This window comes from Pelophylax lessonae, assembly GCF_965119305.1.
Source record: "Pelophylax lessonae genome assembly, chromosome: 1".
NCBI lineage: Eukaryota > Metazoa > Chordata > Amphibia > Anura > Ranidae > Pelophylax > Pelophylax lessonae.
In genome coordinates this window covers 271137326-271159154 of record NC_138768.1, presented here as the reverse complement: position 1 = coordinate 271159154, position 21829 = coordinate 271137326, and the positions used below count along the sequence as shown (strand labels likewise).

General features: G+C 42.6%; 1 protein-coding gene across 1 annotated transcript in view; it reads right to left on the bottom strand.

Annotated features, from left to right (window-relative positions):
- Positions 1 to 21829, bottom strand: part of CABIN1 (calcineurin binding protein 1) — a gene marked incomplete at its 5' end in the record, with an annotated part of 455669 nt that overhangs the window by 27959 nt on the left and 405881 nt on the right. The window contains one exon of the mRNA XM_082243930.1: positions 200 to 274. Coding sequence (XP_082100056.1) covers positions 200 to 274 — 75 coding nt within the window. The remainder of the gene's footprint in view (positions 1 to 199; positions 275 to 21829) is intronic.

The following is a 21829-nucleotide window of genomic DNA, read 5'->3' as shown; positions in this document are numbered from 1 at the left end:
AGATTAATTAAAGATTATTTAAAAAGATATTATCTGCTCAGTGCAGTAAGTATAGGTGTTCTACTGACAGGTGCAAATACCTTTATACCACAACCTACACAGGACATACAAACTGAAAGTTGAATATTATATGTACATATTATATTATATGTACTAAGAAACTATTACCAACCCCTACTTTCTATAGCCGAAAACCTACCTGCTTCTGTGCAGCTGCTCCCATCTGAAGTTGGCAGAATTTTATGGCTTGCTCTAACGCAGCACCTTCATCCACCTGAAAGACAAAAACAAGCAAGTCAATAAAAAAAGCAATGTTACTACAGCAACCGACTGAAAATGAATGAAACTAAAGGAGCTCTAGTAATTGTTACACACCGGCAGATCTGCTATCTATTGACTATGATAGAAATAAAAGTCTCTGCTAATTGTTACCCACAGGCTGCCCACACTCTCTTAAAGGGAATCTTTAATCATCTTAAATATATACACAAATGTGATCAGCCTAATGTAGAAAGCCTTCTAATACTGTGTTAACTTAAAAAGCTTTCATATATTGTTTTTTTATGATATTATGTATATAAATGGGGCTGTCATATTTGTTTATTACATATACAGACTTTGCTTAATGAACAACTTAACTTTTTACTGTTGGTCCCTTTCTATACAAACGTACAGCTGACCATTCATTTTAGAGGTTTGTAAAATATGCAAGCAAGATCTGACTGCCGTGGAATCGTCATTTTCTTACAGTCACATAAGCATGCATGTTGGGTTACCTTAAGAATGCATGTTTATGCCTATAGAGACATATTTATTTCTGGGCAAAAGCAATAAGGTTTCCCCAAAAATACTCAATATGGCTGATCACTCTTTTCCCTGAGATCAGTCTGCCAAGTAGTTTTTTTCCATAGACAGCTCATAGCTTTAGCAGTGGACTTGGCTTGGCTTATCAACTATTTTACCAGCTGTATAGAAGGGATTTTGACTTTTATTGGAGAAAGCATCCACAAATCCATATATGCAATAGAATTGTGAAACTCTGGTACAGCAATTACAGTATGTTAGAGTCATGAAAAGAAAAAATAGTAAACTCAATTTTATACTATAAAAAAATGTAAAACGTATACTCAATGAAAATGCACAATTGTGCACAGAACTTTTGACAGATATCCAACAAATTGGTCAGATGAGAATATCTTCACACTACTTCATCACAATGAGGGCTGGATAGGCTACTCCAGGGGCCTTCAAACATTAGGGCCAGTTTATTATTCTTCAGACTTTAGAGAGGCCAGACTGTGGCCTGTAGGAGAAGAAAATGTCCTGGCGTTGGTAACAATGCCCCATCATTGGTGTCAGTGAGAGGAATAGTGCCACATCATTGGTGTCAGTGAGAGGAATAGTGCCCCATCATTGGTGTCAGTGAGAGAAATAGTGCCCCACCGTTGGTGTCAGTGAGAATAGTGCCACATCATTCGTGTCAGTGAGAGGAATAGTGCCCCATAATTGGTGTCAGTGAGAAGAATAGTGCCACATCGTTGGTGTCAGTGAGAGGAATAGTGCCCCATCGTTGGTGTCAGTGAGAAGAATAGTGCCACATCGTTGGTGTCAGTGAGAGGAATAGTGCCCCATCGTTGGTGTCAGTGAGAGGAATAGTGCCCCATCGTTGGTGTCAGTGAGAGGAATAGTGCCCCATCGTTGGTGTCAGTTAGAGGAATAGTGCCCCATCGTTGGTGTCAGTGAGAGGAATAGTGCCCCATAGTTGGTGTCAGTGAGAAGAATAGTGCCACATTGTTGGATTCAGTGAGAGAAATAGTGCCCCATCATTGGTGTCATTGGGAGGAATAGTGGCCCATTATCAATGTCAGTGGGAGGAAAAGTACCCATTATTGGTGTCAGTGGGAGGAATAGTGCCCCATCGTTGGTGTCATTGGGAGGAATAGTGGCCCATTATCAATGTCAGTGGGAGGAAAAGTGTCCCATTATTGGTGTCAGTGGGAGGAATAGTGCTCCATCGTTACAGTCAGTGGGAAGAATAGTGCCCCACTGTTGATGTCAGTGGCAGGAATTATGTCCCACTGTTAATACCAGTGGAAGGAATATAGCCCCAAGGGCCATATATAGGCAAGCAAAGGGCTGAATCTGGCCCCCGGCAGCAATTTGAAGACCACTGGGCTACTTGATATTCAGAGATCTGCATCAGTACACAGACTGCACCATAGTTGTATCCTTTGGGTAAATGATGATGATTGAGAACACTGTAATAGGCCGTTAAGAGCAACAATGACAGGTTGCTTGGGGTCTGTAATAAGATAGAATGGATGGATTTCCTTTAGTTTTAGGCCCAAATTCACATTTGTTCATTCTCTGAAAAATGATGCATGGTGAACAGGATTTCAGAATGTGGCTAAGCAGCCACTATCAGGTGTTCAGGAGGAAATGCAACCTCATTAATGCCCATTTTTTTTTTCTGCCAAATTGCAGTTTTAATGAGCAGCAACTGTGCTCCAAGTGTTTGGCTCTCAGTGCAGAGCAGAGTTGCCTGTCAACTCAACATGCAGCACTGAATTTGTTGCAAAATCAGAACTATCCCCTCTAGCTGTATGGTAGAGGTTTAGTTGTGTGGTCAGGGGGGTGGCAGGACTGTTTTGAAACCACCTGTTTTTTCCTTCTCTGGCCATCTGTGTGAAAGAGGCACTAATGTATTATTTTAATAGCTCTTCCCTCATTCCAAGCATCAACAGACTTTTCATGTCAGATGGGTTTTGCATTCCCATAGGAATTGATAGGAATGCAATACTAGCTTGAAACTGAGCAAATGCAGGTCAAAGGGAGGTCAACTCCAGGTCAAATAGACCCTTCAATTTCTAAATGATCTCAGAAGCATCTCAAAGTGATGTCATTGACACAAGCCCAATGCTCTTCAGACACTCTTACAATCTTAGATTTTTCAGCTTGCACAGCAGAAACCATCAAAGGTTGTAAATGCTGTACTTTAAAATAAAAGTGTGGCTTCTATCGCAAAAGCAGATTTTAATGAAATCTGTGCACATGAACGAGAGGACCTTCTGATGAAAATCCTAAATTAGGTATTCAGAGAGAGTCTTGCAGTGCCAACCATATGAATGATGCTCCAGCCTTTAAAGACAAAAGTTGGGGAATAAACGATGTGATAACTTGAGATATCAAATAAAAAAATGTAAAAAACACAGCGCCACAAAACAAGAGCTGTTTACTGGGATAACTGCACTGTGTTGTATCTATGTTGAAAATCACACAAGATTTCCCAGAGAAGTCTATCTCTCCAAGGATCACCCTTGTCTTGTAAATATAGTAAAGATGTGTTCCAGCATATGACTATATTCAGAAGGCTGGAACTAACCAGAATACACTTAATAGAACTCAAACTGGTTGTAAACTAGGGATGCACCGAAATGAAATTCTTGGCCGAAGCCGAAGCCGAATAATAATAAAATGTTTGGCCGAAGACCGAATACCGAACGCGGTGTTTTGCATTTTTTCCATTTATTTTGCCAATTTTTTGTCCTCTCTCTTGTCCTCTCGTGTCTCTCTCTCTCTCTCTTGTCCTTTCACTCGCTCTCTCTCTTGTCCTCTCATGTCTCTCTCTCTCTCTCTCTCTCTCTCTTGTCCTCTCATGTCTCTCTCTCTCCCTAAATGTTACTGTAGGGAATGGGATTCAGTGCACACTGCAGCCTTGTACCATAGGGTTAATGTTAGTGACACTGTAGGGATTGGGAAGGATGCTGGGAATGGAAATCAGGAAGCATGCAGGCAGCCTTGTAAATTTTAATTGCAGATACAGGGCACTGGGCAGGTCAGGGTTAATGTGGTAACATCAATTACTCAGTGACAGTCAGTCAGTGTCAGTGTGGACTCGATCAGATTATAGTGACAGACAGTCTCTCATAGTGGTGGTAGTAGGAGGCTGGAGGTTGACTAGTAGGAGCCTGGAAAGGAGCACAGCCGCATACATACATTACTCACTCGTGCACTGCAGCCCGCCCCACACATTCAGTGAGTCTTACTCTCCTCCCTAGTTTTTTCAATGGCACATTCAGGAAGCCAATCACGCCGTGAGTAGCGGCACAGCGGAACCAATCAGGTGTGCAGGCACGCGTGATTGGTTCGCTGTGCAGCTAATCACGGTGTGATTGGCTTCCTGAATGTGCCATTGAAAAAACTAGGGAGGAGAGTAAGACTCACTGAATGTGTGGGGCGGGCTGCAGTGCACGAGTGAGTAATGTATGTATGCTCACCGCTGAAGTGTCCCGGCTTCCCCTGCCTAACACGGAAGTCTGTGAGTCCTCCTGTCCTCCTCCGAGTCCCTTCCCCCTGTAAATATCGTGACCTCGGCGATATGAATATCGCCTACGGCCACAGAACGATAGTCGATATCATATCGACTATCATTCAGCCCTATTATTCGGCACAAAATTATTCGGCCTTTTGACTTATTTGGCCGAACACCGAAAGTGCTATTTTTTCTATTTTCGGCCGAATAATGTTCGGCCGCCGATTATTCGGTGCATCCCTATTGTAAACCCTATATATATATATATATATATATATATATATATATATATATATATATATATATATATATACACAGTGGGTACGGAAAGTATTCAGACCCCCTTAAATGTTTCACTCTTTGTTATATTGCAGCCATTTGCTAAAATCATTTAAGTTCATTCTTCTTCCTCATGAATGTACACATAGCACCCCATACTGACAGAAAAACACAGAATTGTTGACATTGTTGCAGATTTATTAAAAAAGAAAAACTGAAATATCACATGGTCCTAAGTATTCAGACCCTTTGCTCAGTATTTAGTAGAAGCCCCCTTTTGATCTAATACAGCCAGGAGTCTTTTTGGGAAAGATGCAACAAGTCTTTCACACCTGGATTTGGGGATCCTCTGCCATTTCTCCTTGCAGATCCTCTCCAGTTCTGTCAGGTTGGATGGTAAACGTTGGTGGACAGCCATTTTTAGGTCTCTCCAGAGATGTTCAATTGGGTTTAAGTCAGGGCTCTGGCTGGGCCATTCAAGAACAGTCACGGAGTTGTTGTGAAGCCACTCCTTCGTTATTTTAGCTGTGTGCTTAGGGTCATTGTCTTGTTGGAAGGTAAACCTTCGGCCCAGTCTGAGGTCCAGAGCACTCTGGAGAAGGTTTTTGTCCAGGTATCCCTGTACTTGGCCGCATTCATCTTTCCCTCGATTGCAACCAGTCGTCCTGTCCCTGCAGCTGAAAAACACCCCCACAGCATGATGCTGCCACCACCATGCTTCACTGTTGGGACTGTATTGGACAGGTGATGAGCAGTGCCTGGTTTTCTCCACACATACCGCTTAGAATTAAGGCCAAAAAGTTCTATTTTGGTCTCATCAGACCAGAGAATCTTATTTCTCACCATCTTGGAGTCCTTCAGGTGTTTTTTAGCAAACTCCATGCGGGCTTTCATGTGTCTTACACCGAGGCTTCCGTCGGGCCACTCTGCCATAAAGCCCCGACTGGTGGAGGGCTGCAGTGATGGTTGACTTTCTACAACTTTCTCCCATCTCCTGACTGCATCTCTGGAGCTCAGCCACAGTGATCTTTGGGTTCTTCTTTACCTCTCTCACCAAGGCTCTTCTCCCCCGATAGCTCAGTTTGGCCGGACGGCCAGCTCTAGGAAGGGTTCTGGTCGTCCCATTTTCCATTTGAGGATTATGGAGGCTATTGTGCTCTTAGGAACCTTCAGTGCAGCAGAAATCTTTTTGTAACCTTGGCCAGATCTGTGCCTTGCCACAATTCTGTCTCTGAGCTCTTCAGGCAGTTCCTTTGACCTCATGATTCTCATTTGCTCTGACATGCATTGTGATCTGGAAGGTCTTAATATAGACAGGTGTGTGGCTTTCCTAATCAAGTCCAATCAGTATAATCAAACACAGCTGGACTCAAATGAAGGCGTAGAACCATCTCAAGGATGATCAGAAGAAATGGAAAGCACCTGAGTTAAATATATGAGTGTCACAGCAAAGGGTCTGAATACTTAGGACCATGTGATATTTCAGTTTTTCTTTTTTAATAAATCTGCAACAATGTCAACAATTCTGTGTTTTTCTGTCAGTATGGGGTGCTATGTGTACATTCATGAGGAAGAAGAATGAACTTAAATGATTTTAGCAAATGGCTGCAATATAACAAAGAGTGAAAAATTTAAGGGGGTCTGAATACTTTCCGTACCCACTGTATATATATATACACATACATATACTCAGTGAAGTGAGTGGCTTCAGGTGACACCCAGAGATGAAGCAAATCCTCCAACATAAATTGTACCTGTCTCTCTGCAGCCATCTCTTTTCTAAATCTGTTGAAAGTGCTGCATTTATAAAGCTTGTCAGGAGTTTAAAAAAAAAAAGGGGGGGGGGACCTGAACTTACACCCTGCAGAGCTCAGTGAGGAGAGCTCTGAGAGCTGATTGGAGGGAAGGGACACAGCCCCCACACACAGCACATGGAAACAGGCTGAAGCGGTTATTTTCTCTTGGTGTCAGGGAAACTCATTAGAAGTGATTAATGCTGTTAGCAGAGGAAGAAGGCAGCAGAAAGAAATGACACTATAGAGGGATATGCTTTGTTCATATTATGTCTGAGGTTTACAACCACTTTAACCACTTAAGCCCCGGAGGATTTGGCTGCTCAAAGACCAGGGCCTATTTTGCGATTCGGCACTGCGTGACTATAACGGACAATTCCGCGGTCGTGCGACGCTGTACCCAAATAAAATTGATGTCCTTTTTTTCCCACAAACAGAGCTTTCTTTTGGTGGTATTTGATCACCTGTGCGATTTTTACTTTTTGCACTATTAACAAAAAAAGCGTCAATTTTGAAAAAATAACAATATTTTTCCCATTTTTTTATATGAAATTCCAAAAAAAAAAAAAAATGTAAAAATCAAAATTTTTTAACATTTTAGGCCAATTTGTTTTCTGCTACATATTTTTGGTAAAAAAAAATCGCAATAAGCGTATTTTGATTGGTTTGCGCAAAAGTTATTGCGTCTACTAAGTACGGACTGCAACATTGCGGCGGACAGATCGGACCCTTGACTGACATTTTTGACACTTTTGGGGGTACCAGTGACATTACTACAGTAATCAGTGCTATAAATATGCACTGTTAAGCCTCGTACACACGTACCGATTGTCGGCCGAACGATCGGCCGTCTTTTGTCCGGTGCTGTTTTGTTGGTTGAAAAGTGCTCAAGACTGCACACAAATTTTGTCGGCCAACAACAACCAACTGCAGAAGTGATGTCATGTTCTGGTCTACTTTTCGTGTGTTTTTTCTTCTCTGAGCATGCCCAGTCTTGATCATCACATTTTTGTCGGCCGAAATCTGTACTGACTGACGAACAATCGGCCGTTTATTGTTGGCCAACAAAAATTTTAAAGCCTGCACACCAGATTTTGTTCGGCCGAAAAGTCGCAGTCGGTTGTCGGAAGCATCATACTAACAAGCCGACAATCGGCCGATCGGACGTTGGCCGAATATTTACGGCCGACAATCGGTACGTGTGTACGGGCCTTTACTGTAAAAATGACACTAGCAGGGAAGGGGTTAACTTTATTGGTGATCAGTGGGTTAAATGTATCCCTAGGGGCGTGATTCTAACTGTGGGGGGGCGTGGCTTGTGATGTAACCACAGAGACATACGTGGGTTAAATGTATCCCTAGGGGCGTGATTCTAACTGTGGGGGGGCGTGGCTTGTGATGTAACCACAGAGACATACGATCCTACATAGCAGGATCGTATGATCTCTGCTGTTACATCAGGGAGAATGACAGGCGGCTTTGTTTACATTAGCTGCCTGCCTTTCTCCCTCTCCACCGGGAGATCGCGAGTGACTGGCAGACATCAGAGCCGCCGGTCACTTGCGCGAGGAAGGCAGGGAACGAGCGGGGGCGGGAGCGCGCCCCCGGCAGCGCGCGCTCGCCCCCTAGAGGCTCGTGGGCGAGCGACGTAGCCCTACGTCGTTTTGCCTGTACGGGGCTAACTGCCGCAGTAAATAGTCGTGCGGTGGTCGGCAAGCGGTTAAGGCTGGCTTCATTCACACTATTACAAATTGGATGCAGGTTTCCAATTTCCAATTCGCATGACAGGAGACTGTGCCTGGCTCTCAATGGAGCCGGTTTACACAGCTCCCTGTTGGCTGCAGAAAGGCTTGCAGAAAAGTCCTGTGCGTCTTCTGGTCTGTTTCAGGTCCGAATTCAGTCCAAAAAATTTGGGCCTAATTTGGACCTAAAACGGTGCACAGGGACGCACTGGACCCCCTACTGCGAGCCGCTTTGAATTCAGTGTGAACCCAGCCTGAGAGTTTGTCTAGCCAAAAAATATATTTTATTTTCAAATACATTTTTATTCATTATAAATTCAAATCTAAATGCGAAAAAAAGACAGTTGGTCATACTATCATGATTCCACAGAATACAGCCACTACTGTAGGCATAGAGTGAGAAACTACAAATGATGCTGGAATATTAAAATGATATGGAGGGGTCTGTAAAACCAAAAACACAGAGCTTGCATGCATACAAATCCAAGGTTGAATACACACAATATAAATAAAACCGTATGAAACTGACTGCGTCAAACAGCTGCATAGTTTCCATCATATTCAGTTTTCTATCTGCCTGTATCCCTCTGGGCATTTAGAAACAAACATTCAACTTTATTTATTCACACGCACTGCCTTGCAAATGTACTCAGACCCTTCACCAGTTCTTTCTTTAGTCAAACTCAAAACGATTTCTAAGAGCTTATGAACGCGGCAATTCATGAGCCCCACTGGAGGGCTTCGTTTTACGGTAAGTATGCCATGCATACTAGCACATTATGGTTTAAACCAGACAGGGCCCATTTTTTTTTTCTAAAGAAAGTTTACTATTGCTTTAAGGAGATTCACCCTCTATTTGTCCTGTTTACCATTAGAGGCGGTCCCCGGGTTACAAACAACTCCTACTTACAAACAGAGGGAGACAACAGGAAGTGAGGAGAAATCTCCCCTAGGAAGGGAAATTCACTCCTGTAAGAGTTCTCATGGGAAAAAGGTGTCTCCATTGAAGCTTTATCACCAATCCTTGTTTTCACAATAGGCCAAAATGTTGAAAATCCAGTTGTCATAGGGACAGAAAGTGAGGTGCAATTTTCTGAACAGGGGTACAGACAGCAAAACAAATGGTACAGGGGTGATAACCCTTCCCTATGCTATCCAAAACAACGTAAAAATGATTCTTTTGGCTGGGGCTACACTTAAAAATGTACCTGTTCCGACTTACAAACAAATTCGACTTAAGAACAAACCTACAGTCCCTATCTTGTTTGTAACCCAGGGACCATCTGTATCATTTAAAGTTAAAGAAAATCCCAAATTTTGGGTTGTCCCCAGAAAAGCAATAGAGGGAAAATCTTCCAATGGGGACACTAGTCCTGGTGATCTGAAGGTCCCCAAGGAATTTCTGGTAATTTGCAGGGATTTCCTCCGACTTCCTGTATGACTATAGGACAGGAAGTGAAGGGAAATCTCCCCATCTCAGATGGCGAAAAAAAAAAATCTGCCAGGGGCTATAACCCTTCCTTGCTCTATCCAAAATCAAAACAAAAAAAGCTTTGCCTACTACTTTAACCACTTCCCGACCACCCGCCACCTTTTTACTGCGGCAGGGTGGCACTCCTGTGCAAACTGACGTAAACCTACGTTGGTCGCGCGCGGGAAGCTAGGGGGCGAGCGCGGCAGGGAAGCCGATGCATGGATCAGGCGGCTCAGATTGCCTCCTGGCACCCGCAATCGCTCCCCGCTGAGAGAGGACGGGCAGCTGTCGTAAACACAGCCGACCGTTCTTCTCCCTGAAATGATCACAGTGCTCATGTGATCCTTCTATATAGGATCACATGTCTCTATGGTCATTTCAAAAGCCACGCCCCCCACAGTTAGAATCACTCCCCTAGGCTCACATTTAACCCATTGATCACCCATAGGGTTAACCCCTTCCCTGCCAGTGTCATTATTACAGTAACAGTGCATATTGTTAGCACTGATTACTGTAGTAATGTCACTGGTCCCCCCAAAAGTGTCGAAAATGTCAGTTAGGGGTCCAATCTGTCCGCCTGCAATGTCGCAGTCCCGCAAAAGAAACGCAGATCGCCACTATTACTAGTAAAAAAAAAAACAATAAAAATGACATAAATCTTCCCCGTAGTTAGTAGACGCGATAACATTTGTACAAACTTCCTATGATTATGTTATGTATAACGAAACGCGTCAAAACGTCACAAGTGCCATTCTCTGTACTTACTGCGTTATTTCTTCTAAATGTTTGTAAGTGTACTTCTGTATTCTTAATAGATTTTCCATAACGGTTTTACACTATGTTCGTGTTGTTTGGTTTATCCCTATGTGTACACCTCTGAATGGGATTTTCTGACAACCTCATTGGAGACTCCTGCCTCTGAGCATCCAGTGACCCAATCGCATTGGGGGACATCTATGTTATTTAGCCTGTATGACCCAATTACTAAATGGTAATCTGGGTCCATACGTTCCGGTGAGCGCATTCATGTTCATTATGCTGGTGTGGGGATCTTCTCAGTTTATTATCACCCTATGACGTTTGTAGATGCTTCATTTTCACATGGGACTTATCTTTATATTTACTAATATGATTTTCACTGGAATCATATTTATGTCTTCACCATTTATAGATTATTACTGAACTACATCAGTAGATTCATATTTGTGGCATTTTCACTGTCATATTTCATTTTTAGCGCTGCACTGTGTTTGCGTTTTTTTTTTTTTTTACCAAAAATATGTAGCAGAAAACAAATTGGCCTAAAATGTTAAAAAATTTGGATTTTTACATTTTTTTTTTGGAGAATGTCATATAGCAGAATGTGAAAAATATAGTTTTTTTTTTCAAAATTGTTACTTTTTTTTATTTATAGTGCAAAAAATAAAAATGGCACAGGTGATCAAATACCACCAAAAGAAATCTCTATTTGTGGGAAAAAAAGAACATAAATTTTATTTGGGTACAGCGTCGCACGACCGCGCAATTGTCCGTTAAAGAAAACGCAGTGCCGAATCGCAAAATTGGGCCTGGTCATTAAGGGGGCAAATCCTTCTGCTCTTAAAGTGGTTAACATGAGAGAACTAGGAAAAGGTCTGAGAACACGTGCAAGACACCATTTGCTGGCAAATGCAAGTAAAATGTGCTTTTTTAGAACTTTTCTGCCATTGCAACTTCCCAGAATGCACTGCAGACACCTCATTGGATCTTGGGTCTTCACATAGATCCGATAGCTATAGTTGGCTAGTCAAAGTGGAATTTCACTCTCTCAATCAACATGGACTCATTTTATTCTTTATGCTGCTAGCATTAGTAAACAGATAGGAAATTATATCATATTTACTTGTTTTAAACATTTATTCAGTTACATCCTGCTGGTTTCTAGGCCTAAGCAGATGTCATACATCCCAGGAGTCTTCAGGAGGGGTTTTCCTATATAAGCACGCCCTTCTGCCTGCATGCCTGAGCGAAGAGCAGATGAATTCCAGGAAGCAAATGCTGCATGCTATCTTGCCCTTATTCAAGATGGCCACAGCCATAAATTGTAGAGGGATGTTTTTTAAAGTGATTTCTTAACAAAATAAAGCATGGAGATATTGATGGGTGGGGAAGTTTGCTTTGAAAAATAAAAATGAATTAAAGGAGTTGTGAAGGCAGAGGTTTTTTTAATCTTTATTCATTAAATAAAAAGCCTTCTGTGTGTAGCAGCCCCCCCCCCAGAACCCCCTAATATTTACCTGAGCCCCATCTCTTTCCAGCGATGTCCATGAGTCCCTCGGCCGTCAGTTAGCCAATCAGGAGAGAGAGGGAAAGGGGGCCGAACCTCATCTCTGTGTCTGAGTGGACACAGGGAGCTGCAGCTCGGCTTGGGTGCCCCCCATAGCAAGCTGCTTGCTGTGGGGGCACTTGACAGGAGGGAGGAGCCAGGAGCAGGGAAAAGGGACCCGAAAAGAAGAGGAGGATCTGGGCTGCCCTGTGCAAAACCAACTGCACAGAGGAGGTAAGTATAACATGTTTGTTATTTAAAAATAAAAAAACTTTACAATGACTTTAATTAACGTTTTTGGTTTCTGGTGCTCAGATACAGTGTAATGCCACTTTAAATGTGTGGGTAATATATTTCACACAGGAGACTTCTCTCTATTTTTTTCTCTTAAAAAATAAATAACGGAAATGTATGATGTAACAATTCCCTCTTGCTAGATAAAACCACAACCACACAACAAAAGAAGATGCATTGTTGCACTTTTGTGCCTAAATGTGATCTTGACTGAGCAGTATCTGAGCTATTAAAGTGAACCTGTAAGAACAGGAACACGGAACTGCCTTTGTTAGGTTATTTTTTTAAACAAACATAAGCGTTAGGACTGTCAACCAGGCATCACAATTTAGGAAGTCCCTGATCAAAAAAAGCATGTATCCAGCAAAGTCTGAACCGCCCTCCTACATGTGTGCGCCAGGTCAAGGTCTTTCTTGGGCAGCATTTCTCAACTTCGGAACTCAACCTCTTTAACACCGAAAACAATTTCCAGTCTCAAAGAATCCTTGCTAATAATTTCTATTTATCTACAGCTCATGGTACATTAGTGTGATGGACAGTGGGAGGAATGTTCCTCAATTCCTTCCTGATGGCCGTACACATATATGTGGCCTCTCGGTGGGTGGGCTCTAATGCCGAGAGGCCGCATATATGCGTACCTAAAGATAAACAGAGCTGTGCTCAGAGCGTGCGTCCTGCGCGCTCCTGGCACATTTACCAGTGGCTAACGGAAAGCTCCAGATCTCTACATTTGATCGGGGGCTTTCTGATCATGTGACAGCCAGTCACAGCAGTCACAGGAACCCCATGCCACCTCCCGGCATATGAAACCCCTTCAAGGGCCAGGAGGTGCCAGGACCAAAGGGTTACATTTGTGGTCAGTGGTAAGAATCTCCCCTTACAGATGAAGAAATGTTTTTTGGATCTTAGCTGGAAGGGAAGGAAATAGTTTCTGCCACCATCCCGAGAGTATAGTTTGTCGATTTGTGGTGCCTCAAGTCAAGTATGGGATTTTAAGGGCAGGAGTAAGGCGAGTAAACAGTAGTAGTACAATTTGTAGATAAAATTTATTCACATGTATAATTATATACAGAGATTTGAGTGAATTAATGGGTAAAGTCCCATTGTGATAGTGAAGAGAAAAGAGTAGTAGGTGTGGTTACACGTGAAAATAGTGACTTAGACAAGAAAGGTAGATGGTCCTGCTCTGCTGTTCCTCATATCAAAAAATGGGAAATGGTTGCAGAGAGGGGCCTGATCGGTATTCCAACATGTTTCGGCCCAGTAGCGGCCTTTATCAAGGATGTTACCGATTATATTTTTTGTCCACTTTCTGGAGTATTGCTTTCCCAGACTTTTTCCAGGAGCTGCAGGAACAATGTTCTTGGGCCACGTTTTTTCTGGTCCAATGTAGTTCAATGTGGCTATAGTGTATAACTTTCCACATTGATGGAGATCATCTGTGGTGTTTGCACATTGATGGGAGTCATGTTTTGTAGAAGGTATTGGTATGGTGTTGCAGCATGTTGCCTCCAGGTCCTGTCCTCCTGCGATCCGGGAGAGACTCTCCCGGATCGCAGGAGGACAGGACCTGGAGGCAACATGCTGCAACACCATACCAATACCTTCTACAAAACATGACTCCCATCAATGTGCAAACACCACAGATGATCTCCATCAATGTGGAAAGTTATACACTATAGCCACATTGAACTACATTGGACCAGAAAAAACGTGGCCCAAGAACATTGTTCCTGCAGCTCCTGGAAAAAGTCTGGGAAAGCAATACTCCAGAAAGTGGACAAAAAATATAATCGGTAACATCCTTGATAAAGGCCGCTACTGGGCCGAAACATGTTGGAATACCGATCAGGCCCCTCTCTGCAACCATTTCCCATTTTTTGATATGAGGAACAGCAGAGCAGGACCATCTACCTTTCTTGTCTAAGTCACTATTTTCACGTGTAACCACACCTACTACTCTTTTCTCTTCACTATCACAATGGGACTTTACCCATTAATTCACTCAAATCTCTGTATATAATTATACATGTGAATAAATTTTATCTACAAATTGTACTACTACTGTTTACTCGCCTTACTCCTGCCCTTAAAATCCCATACTTGACTTGAGGCACCACAAATCGACAAACTACTCCCCTTACAGATAAGCTAAAAAAATAATTTGTGTCAGTGGATACTTTATCTGAGAGGTGAAAATTAAACATTGCTCAAGGAACCCCTAGCAATGTCTAGAGAAGGGGTCTACAAACTTTCTAAACAGGAGCCGGTTTACTGTCCTTCAGTCTTTAGGGGGGCCAGACTGTGGCCAGTGGGAGAAGAAAATGGCCCAGCATCAATGAGAGTAAACAATGCCTAAGGCTTGGTGTTGGTGGGAGTAAAAAAGGTAATAATTGTGGCCCTATTGTTTTATCAGTGGAAGAAATAATGCCCCATCATTGGTGTCAGTGGGAGAAATAGTGCTCCATCATTTATACCAGTGGAAGGAATAGTGCACCATCGTTGGTGTCAGTGGGAGGAATAGTGTTCCACCATTTATACCGGTGTAAGGAATAGTGCACCATCGTTGGTGTCAGTGGGAGGAATAGTGTTCCATCATTTATACCAGTGGAAGGAATAGTGCACCATCGTTGGTGTCAGTGGGAGGAATAGTGTTCCACCATTTATACTAGTGGAAGGAATAGTACACCATCGTTGGTGTCAGTGGGAGGAATAGTGTTCCATCATTTATACCAGTGGAAGGAATAGTGCACCATCGTTGGTGTCAGTGGGAGGAATAGTGTTCCATCATTTATACCAGTGGAAGGAATAGTGCACCATCGTTGGTGTCAGTGGGAGGAATAGTGTTCCATCATTTATACCAGTGGAAGGAATAGTGCCCCATCGTTGGGTATCAGTGAGAGGAATTATGCCCCACTGTAGGTGTCAGTGGAAAGAATGGTGCCTCATTGTTGGTGTCAATAGGAAGAATAGTGCCTCTATCAGTGGCAGGAATAGTGCCCCAAGGGACAGATAAGCACAAGTAATGAGCCGCATACGGCTAGCGGGCTTCAGCTTGGAGATCACTGCTCTAGAGGAACCCTGGTTGAGAAAGGCTGCTCTAGGTAGTAAAATCAGGATCAAGATGACCAATCTACAGTTTAAACTTTTAAAAACAATCAATCAATCTCAGCAATGGCTATTTTCGCAGGTTTTCAAAAATGTTTTCCCCAAAACAATATAGGTATGCCGAGAAGTCTTGAGTCACTGGTATTACCATGCCTCCTGCTACTCCCAGTAACACATCAGGAATTCTCTCCAGGGCACCTTGCTGTTGAAACAAAAACCTATAAGAACCCTGGGGCTGACTTACCTGACGCAACTGCACTATACCCGGAATATCAATCTGCATGTGCTGATCCTTTAAACTTTGTTTCCACAGATCCCAACTTCTTATATCAATCTAATTTCCTATGACCTATTGCACACTTGGCATATTTACAAAACCTCAAGCAAAGGAATAGTAAAAGTAGGTCACAGAAACTGATCAATTTTCTGCTTGTCGATTCTTTCGAGCTACCGAAAAACACTAGATGTGTGATTGGTTGCTGTTTAAATAATCTACTGGCAACAAAAGAGACCATTTAACTGAGTAATAGCCAAAGGTATTGATGTTTTTTTTTTTAATATGGCATTTAACAGTGCTTAAGGGTAATGTATTTTCCTGCTAATTACCCCCCATACATCAAAGAAGCATCACTTAAGTTATCTTTGTAAAGTGCTATGTCAGGGTACCTCCTCTGGGATAGTAATAGTCTAATCCACAGAGAGCTCAATACTAAGGCAACCTGCTTAGCAATAACATGGCTGTCTATAAGAGACAATAATTCACTTTCAAGTAATTTTATACTAGCAAAGGTGTTCCCACTGGTAACAACCCATGCAATCCATACATACAAAGAAACCAAAACAAATAAGTTCAGAAATTAAATTATGTAAAATACAATAGGATGACACAGGGAAAAAGTATTGAACACCTGAAGGGAGGAGCAAAAAGGCATGGAAAGCCAAGACACCAGCTGAAATCTATCAGTAATTAGAAAGAAATCCTGCCCCTTGTCAGTGCAAATGAATATCAGCTGGTTCAGTCTCAAATGATGGCCTATAAAAAGGTGTCACACAAGAAACATCTCATAATAGGTAAAAGCAAAGAGCTCTCTCAAGACCTTTGTAACCTTATTGTTGCAAAACATACTGATGACATTGGTTACAGAAGAATTTCTAAACTTCTGAATGTTCCAGTGAGCACTGTTGGGGCCATAACCTAGAAGCGCAAAGAAAATCATTTCACCATAAACCAGCCACAACTAGGTGCTCCTCACAAGATTTCTGACAGAGAAGTGAAAATAATTATCAGAAAAGGTGTCAAAGAGCCAATAACCACTTGTGGAGAGCTTCAGAAAGACCTGGAATTAGCAGGTACAATGGTTTCAAAGAAAACAATAAGTAATGCACTCAACTGCCATGGCCTGTTTGCACGCTTACCACACAAGAGTCTATTGCTGAAGAAAAAGCATGTTGAAGCTCATTTAAAGTTTCCTGCACAACATTTAGACAAGCCTGTAAAATACTGGGAGAATATAGTCTGGTCAGATGAGACCAAATTTGAACTCTTTGGATGCCAAATGGCACTGCGCATCACCTCAAAAACACCATACCAACAGTTTGGAGGTGGGAACATCACACAGTGTGGGGCTGTTTTTCAGCATACGGTATTGGCAAACTTCATCTCATTGAAGGCAGGCTGAATGTAAAAATGTACTAAGACATTCTTTAACCACTTGCCCACTCCTCACTGTGCTGCTACTGCGGCACAGTGGCTCGTTATCGTCTGGCGACGTAGGTCTACGTCACGAGACATTCCCCACTCTCGCCGGCGCGCGCGCGCCGCCGGAGGCTCGCTCCCGCTGTATTCAGTTACAGCGGGAGTCGGGCCAGGGGAGGAGCGGCGGTGATCACCGCCGCTCTTTCCCGATCGTCGGGGATTTATTGTGGAAATCTGCCGCTTGTGTAAATAAAGCGGGCAGATCTCCTAAGTGACAGGCAGGGTCAGATTGCAGGGTTCAGCATAGCTGAACCTGCGATCTGTCCCTGTGTCACTCAGTCACCTCCCTCTCCAATAAAAATTAACCCCTTCCCTGCCAGTGTCATTTTTACAGTAACAGTGCATATGTATAGCACTGATTACTGTAGTAATGTCACTGGTACCCCCAAAAGTGTCAAAAATGTCAGTCAAGGGTCCGATCTGTCCGCCGCAATGTCGCAACCTCGCAAAAAAAAAAAAACGCAGATCGCGCCATTACTCGTTAAAAAAAAAAAACACCAAAAATGACAGAAATCTTTCCCTTAGTTAGTAAACGCAATAACTTTTGCGCAAACCAATCAAAATACGCTAATTGCGATTTTTTTACCAAAAATATGTAGCAGAAAACAAATTGGCCTAAAATGTTAAAAAATTTAGATTTTTACATTTTGTTTGGGGGGAATTTCTTATAAAAAAATGTGAAAAATATTGTTATTTTTTCAAAATTGTCGCTCTTTTTTTGTTTATAGCGCAAAAAGTAAAAATCGCACAGGTGATCAAATACCACCAAAAGAAAGCTCTACTTGTGGGGAAAAAAAGGACGTCAAATTAATTTGGGTACAGCATCGCATGACCGCGCAATTGTCTGTTAAATTAACGCAGTGCCGAATCGCAAAATATGGCCTGGTCAGGAATGGGGTAAAATCTTTCCGGTCTTAAAGCGGTTAAAAATACGCTCATTGAGAATTTTTTTGTCAAAGACATGTAGCCAAATACATTTTGGCCTAAGTATGTGACAAAAATTGAATATATTGGATATTGTTTAACTGTCAAAGTAGAAAAATATTGTTATTTTTTCAAAATTGTCGCATTTTTTTTATTAATATCGCAAAAAATAAAAATCGCAGAGATGATCAAATACCACCAAAAGAAAGCTCTGTTTGTTGGAAAAAAGGACGTAAATTTAGTTTGGGTACGGCGTTGCATGACCGCGCAATTGTCAGTTAAAGTCGCACAGTTCCGAATCGCAAAAAGTGGCCCAGACGTAAGACAGCAAAATCCTCCGGGGGTAAAGTGGTTAAAAACAAAATCTGCTGCCATCTACCAGGATGATGAAGATGAAACGAGGGTGGACATTTCAGCAAACACAAAGCCAAGGAAACTCTCAATTGGTTTCAAATAAAGAAAATAAAGCTGCTAGAATGGCCCAGCCAATCACTTGACTTGAATCCAATAGAAAATCTATGAAAATAACTAAAGATCAGAGTTCATAGAACCTTTAAGATTTGACGACTGTTTGTGTGGAAGAACGGCCCAAAATCACACCTGAGCAATGCATACGACTAGTTTCTCCATACAGGAGGCATCTCGAAGCTATCATTACCAGCAAAGGATTTTGTATGAAGTATTACAGTGCCTTGAAAAAGTATTCATAACCCTTGAAATGTTCCACATTTTGTCGTGTTATTTTTTTGGGGATTTTATGTGATAGACCAAAACAAAGTGACACATAATTGTGAAGTGGAAGGAAAATGATAAATGTTTTTTCAAAATGTTTTACAAATAAATATCTGAAAAGTGTGGCTTGCATTTGTATTCAGCCCCTTTACTCTGATACCCCTAACTAAAATCTAGTGGAACCAATTGCCTTCAGAAATCACCTAATTAGTAAATAGAGTCCCCCTGTGTGTATTTTAATCTCAGTATAAATACAGCTGTTCTATGAAGCCCTCAGAGGTTTGTTAGAGAACCCGAGTGAACAAACATCATCATGAAGGCCAAGGAACACAGCAGACAGGTCAGTGAGAAAGTTGTGGAGCAGGGTTGACCTTGCGCTCCTCCACCTTCTGCCCCACAGATGCTCAATAGGGTTTAGGTCTGATGGCATGATTGAGATACTGAGATATACAGTATCTCACAAAAGTGAGTACACCCCTCACATTTTTTGAAATATTTTATTATATCTTTTCAAGTGACAACACTAAAGAAATGACACTTTGCTACAATGTAAAATAGTGAGCGTACAGCTTGTATAACAGTGTAAATCTGCTGTCCCCTCAAAATAACTCAACACACAGCCATTAATGTCTAAACCGCTGGCAACAAAAGTGAGTACACCCCTAAGTGACAATTTCCGAATTGAGCCCAAGATGTCAAAATTTTGTGTGGCCACCATTATTTTCCAGCACTGCCTTAACCCTCTTGGGCATGGAGTTCACGAGAGCTTCACAGGAGTCCTCTTCCACTCCTCCAATGATGACATCACGGGGCTGGTGGATGTTAGAGACCTTGCGCTCCTCCACCTTCCGTTTGAGGATGGCCCACAGATGCTCAATAGGGTTTAGGTCTGGAGACATGCTTGGCCAGTCCATCACCTTTACCCTCAGCTTCTTTAGCAAGGCAGTGATCGTCTTGGTGGTGTGTTTGGGGTCGTTATGTTAGAATACTGCCCTGCGGCCCAGTCTCCGAGGGAACCATGATCTGCTTCAGTATGTCACAATACATGTTGGCATTCATGGTTCCCTCAATGAACTGTATCTCCCCAGTGACGGCAGCACTCATCTAGCCCCAGACCATGACACTCCCACCACTATGCTTGACTGTAGGAAGACACACTTGTCTTAGTACTCCTCACAGGATTGCTGCCACACACACTTGACACAATCTGAACCAAATAAGTTTATCTTGGTCTCATCAGACCACAGGACATGGCTCCAGTAATCCATGTCCTTAGTCTGCTTGTCTTCAGCAAACTGTTTGCGGGCTTTCTTGTGCATCATTTTTAGAAGAGGTTTCTTTCTGGGACGACAGCCATGCAGACCAATTTGATGCAGTGTGCGGCATTTGGTCTGAGCACTGACACCCTGACCCCCCACCCCTTCAAACTCTTTAGCAATGCTGACAGCACTCATATGTCTATTTCCCAAAGACAACCTCTGGATATGACGCTGAGCATGTGCACTCAACTTCTTTGGTCCACCATGGCGAGGCGGGTTATGAGTGGAACCTGTCCTGTTAAACCACTGTATGGTCTTGGCCACCACGCTGCAGCTCAGTTTTAGGGTCTTGGCAAACTTCTTATAGCCTAGGCCATCTTTATGTAGAGCAACAATTCTTTTTGTTCAGATCCTCAGAGAGTTCTTTGCCATGAGGTGCCATGTTGAACTTCCAGTGACCAGTATGAGAGAGTGAGAGCGAGAACACCAAATTTATCACACCTGCTCCCCGTTCACACCTGAGACCTTGTAACACTAACAAGTCACATGACAGGGGGGAGGGAAAATGGCTAATGGGCCCAATTTGGACATTTTCACTTGGTGGTGTACTCACTTTTGTCGCCAGGGGTTTTGACAATAATGGCTGTGTGTTGCGTTATTTTGAGGGGACAGAAAATTTACACTGTTATACAAGCTGTACACTAACTACTTTACATTGCAGCAAAGTGTCATTTCTTCAGTGTTGTCACATGAAAAGATATCATAAAACACACACACACACACACACACACACACACACAGCTCAAAAAAATTAAAGGGACACTTTTTAATCAGAGTATAGCATCAAGTCATTTAAATTCCTGCGATATTGATCTAGTTAGTTAACCACTTAAGCCCCGGAAGATTTTACCCCCTTCCTGACCAGGGCCTATTTTGCGATTCGGCACTGCGTGACTTTAACGGACAATTGCGCGGTCGTGCGATGCTGTACCTAAACAAATTTGGCGCCCTTTTTTTCCCACAAACAGAGCTTTCTTTTGGTGGTATTTGATCACCTGTGCGATTTTTTGATCATGCTCTATAAACAAAAAAAGAGCACAAATTTTGCAAAAATAACAATATTTTTCCAAATTTTTTTATATGAAATTCCCCTCCAAAAAAATGTAAAAATCAAAATTTTTTAACATTTTCGGCCAATTTGTTTTATGCTACATATGTTTGGTAAAAAAAAAAATCGCAAAAAGCGTATTTTGATTGGTTTGCGCAAAAGTTATCGCGTTTACTAACAAAGGGAAAGATTTTTGTCATTTTTGTTGTTTTTTTTTTTTACGTGTAATGGCGGCGATCTGCGTTTTTTTTTGCGGTACTGCGACATTGCGGCTTACAGATCGGACCCTTGACTGACATTTTTGACACTTTTTGGGTTACCAGTGACATTACTACAGTAATCAGTGCTATAAATATGCACTGTTACTGTAAAATTACACTGGCAGTGAAGGGGTTAACTTTTTTGAGAGGGAGGGGTTATGTGTGTCCCTAGGGGCGTGATTCTAACTGTGATTGGCTGTGGCTTGAGGTGTAGGAACAGTGATCAACGGTTCTACATAGTAGAACCGTATGATCACTATTCCTACACAGGGGAGAATGACAGGCGGCTTGTTTACATTAGCCACCTGCCTTTCTCCCTCTCCACCGACGATCGTGAGTGACCGGCGGACAATCGGGTCCGCCGGTCACACGCGCGGGGGGTCCGTGATCGCGCGGGAGCGCGCCTCCAGCGGCGCATGCTCGCTCCTGAGACCCTCACAGGCTAGCGGCATAGACCTACGTCGCTCTGCCTGTGAGGGGCTG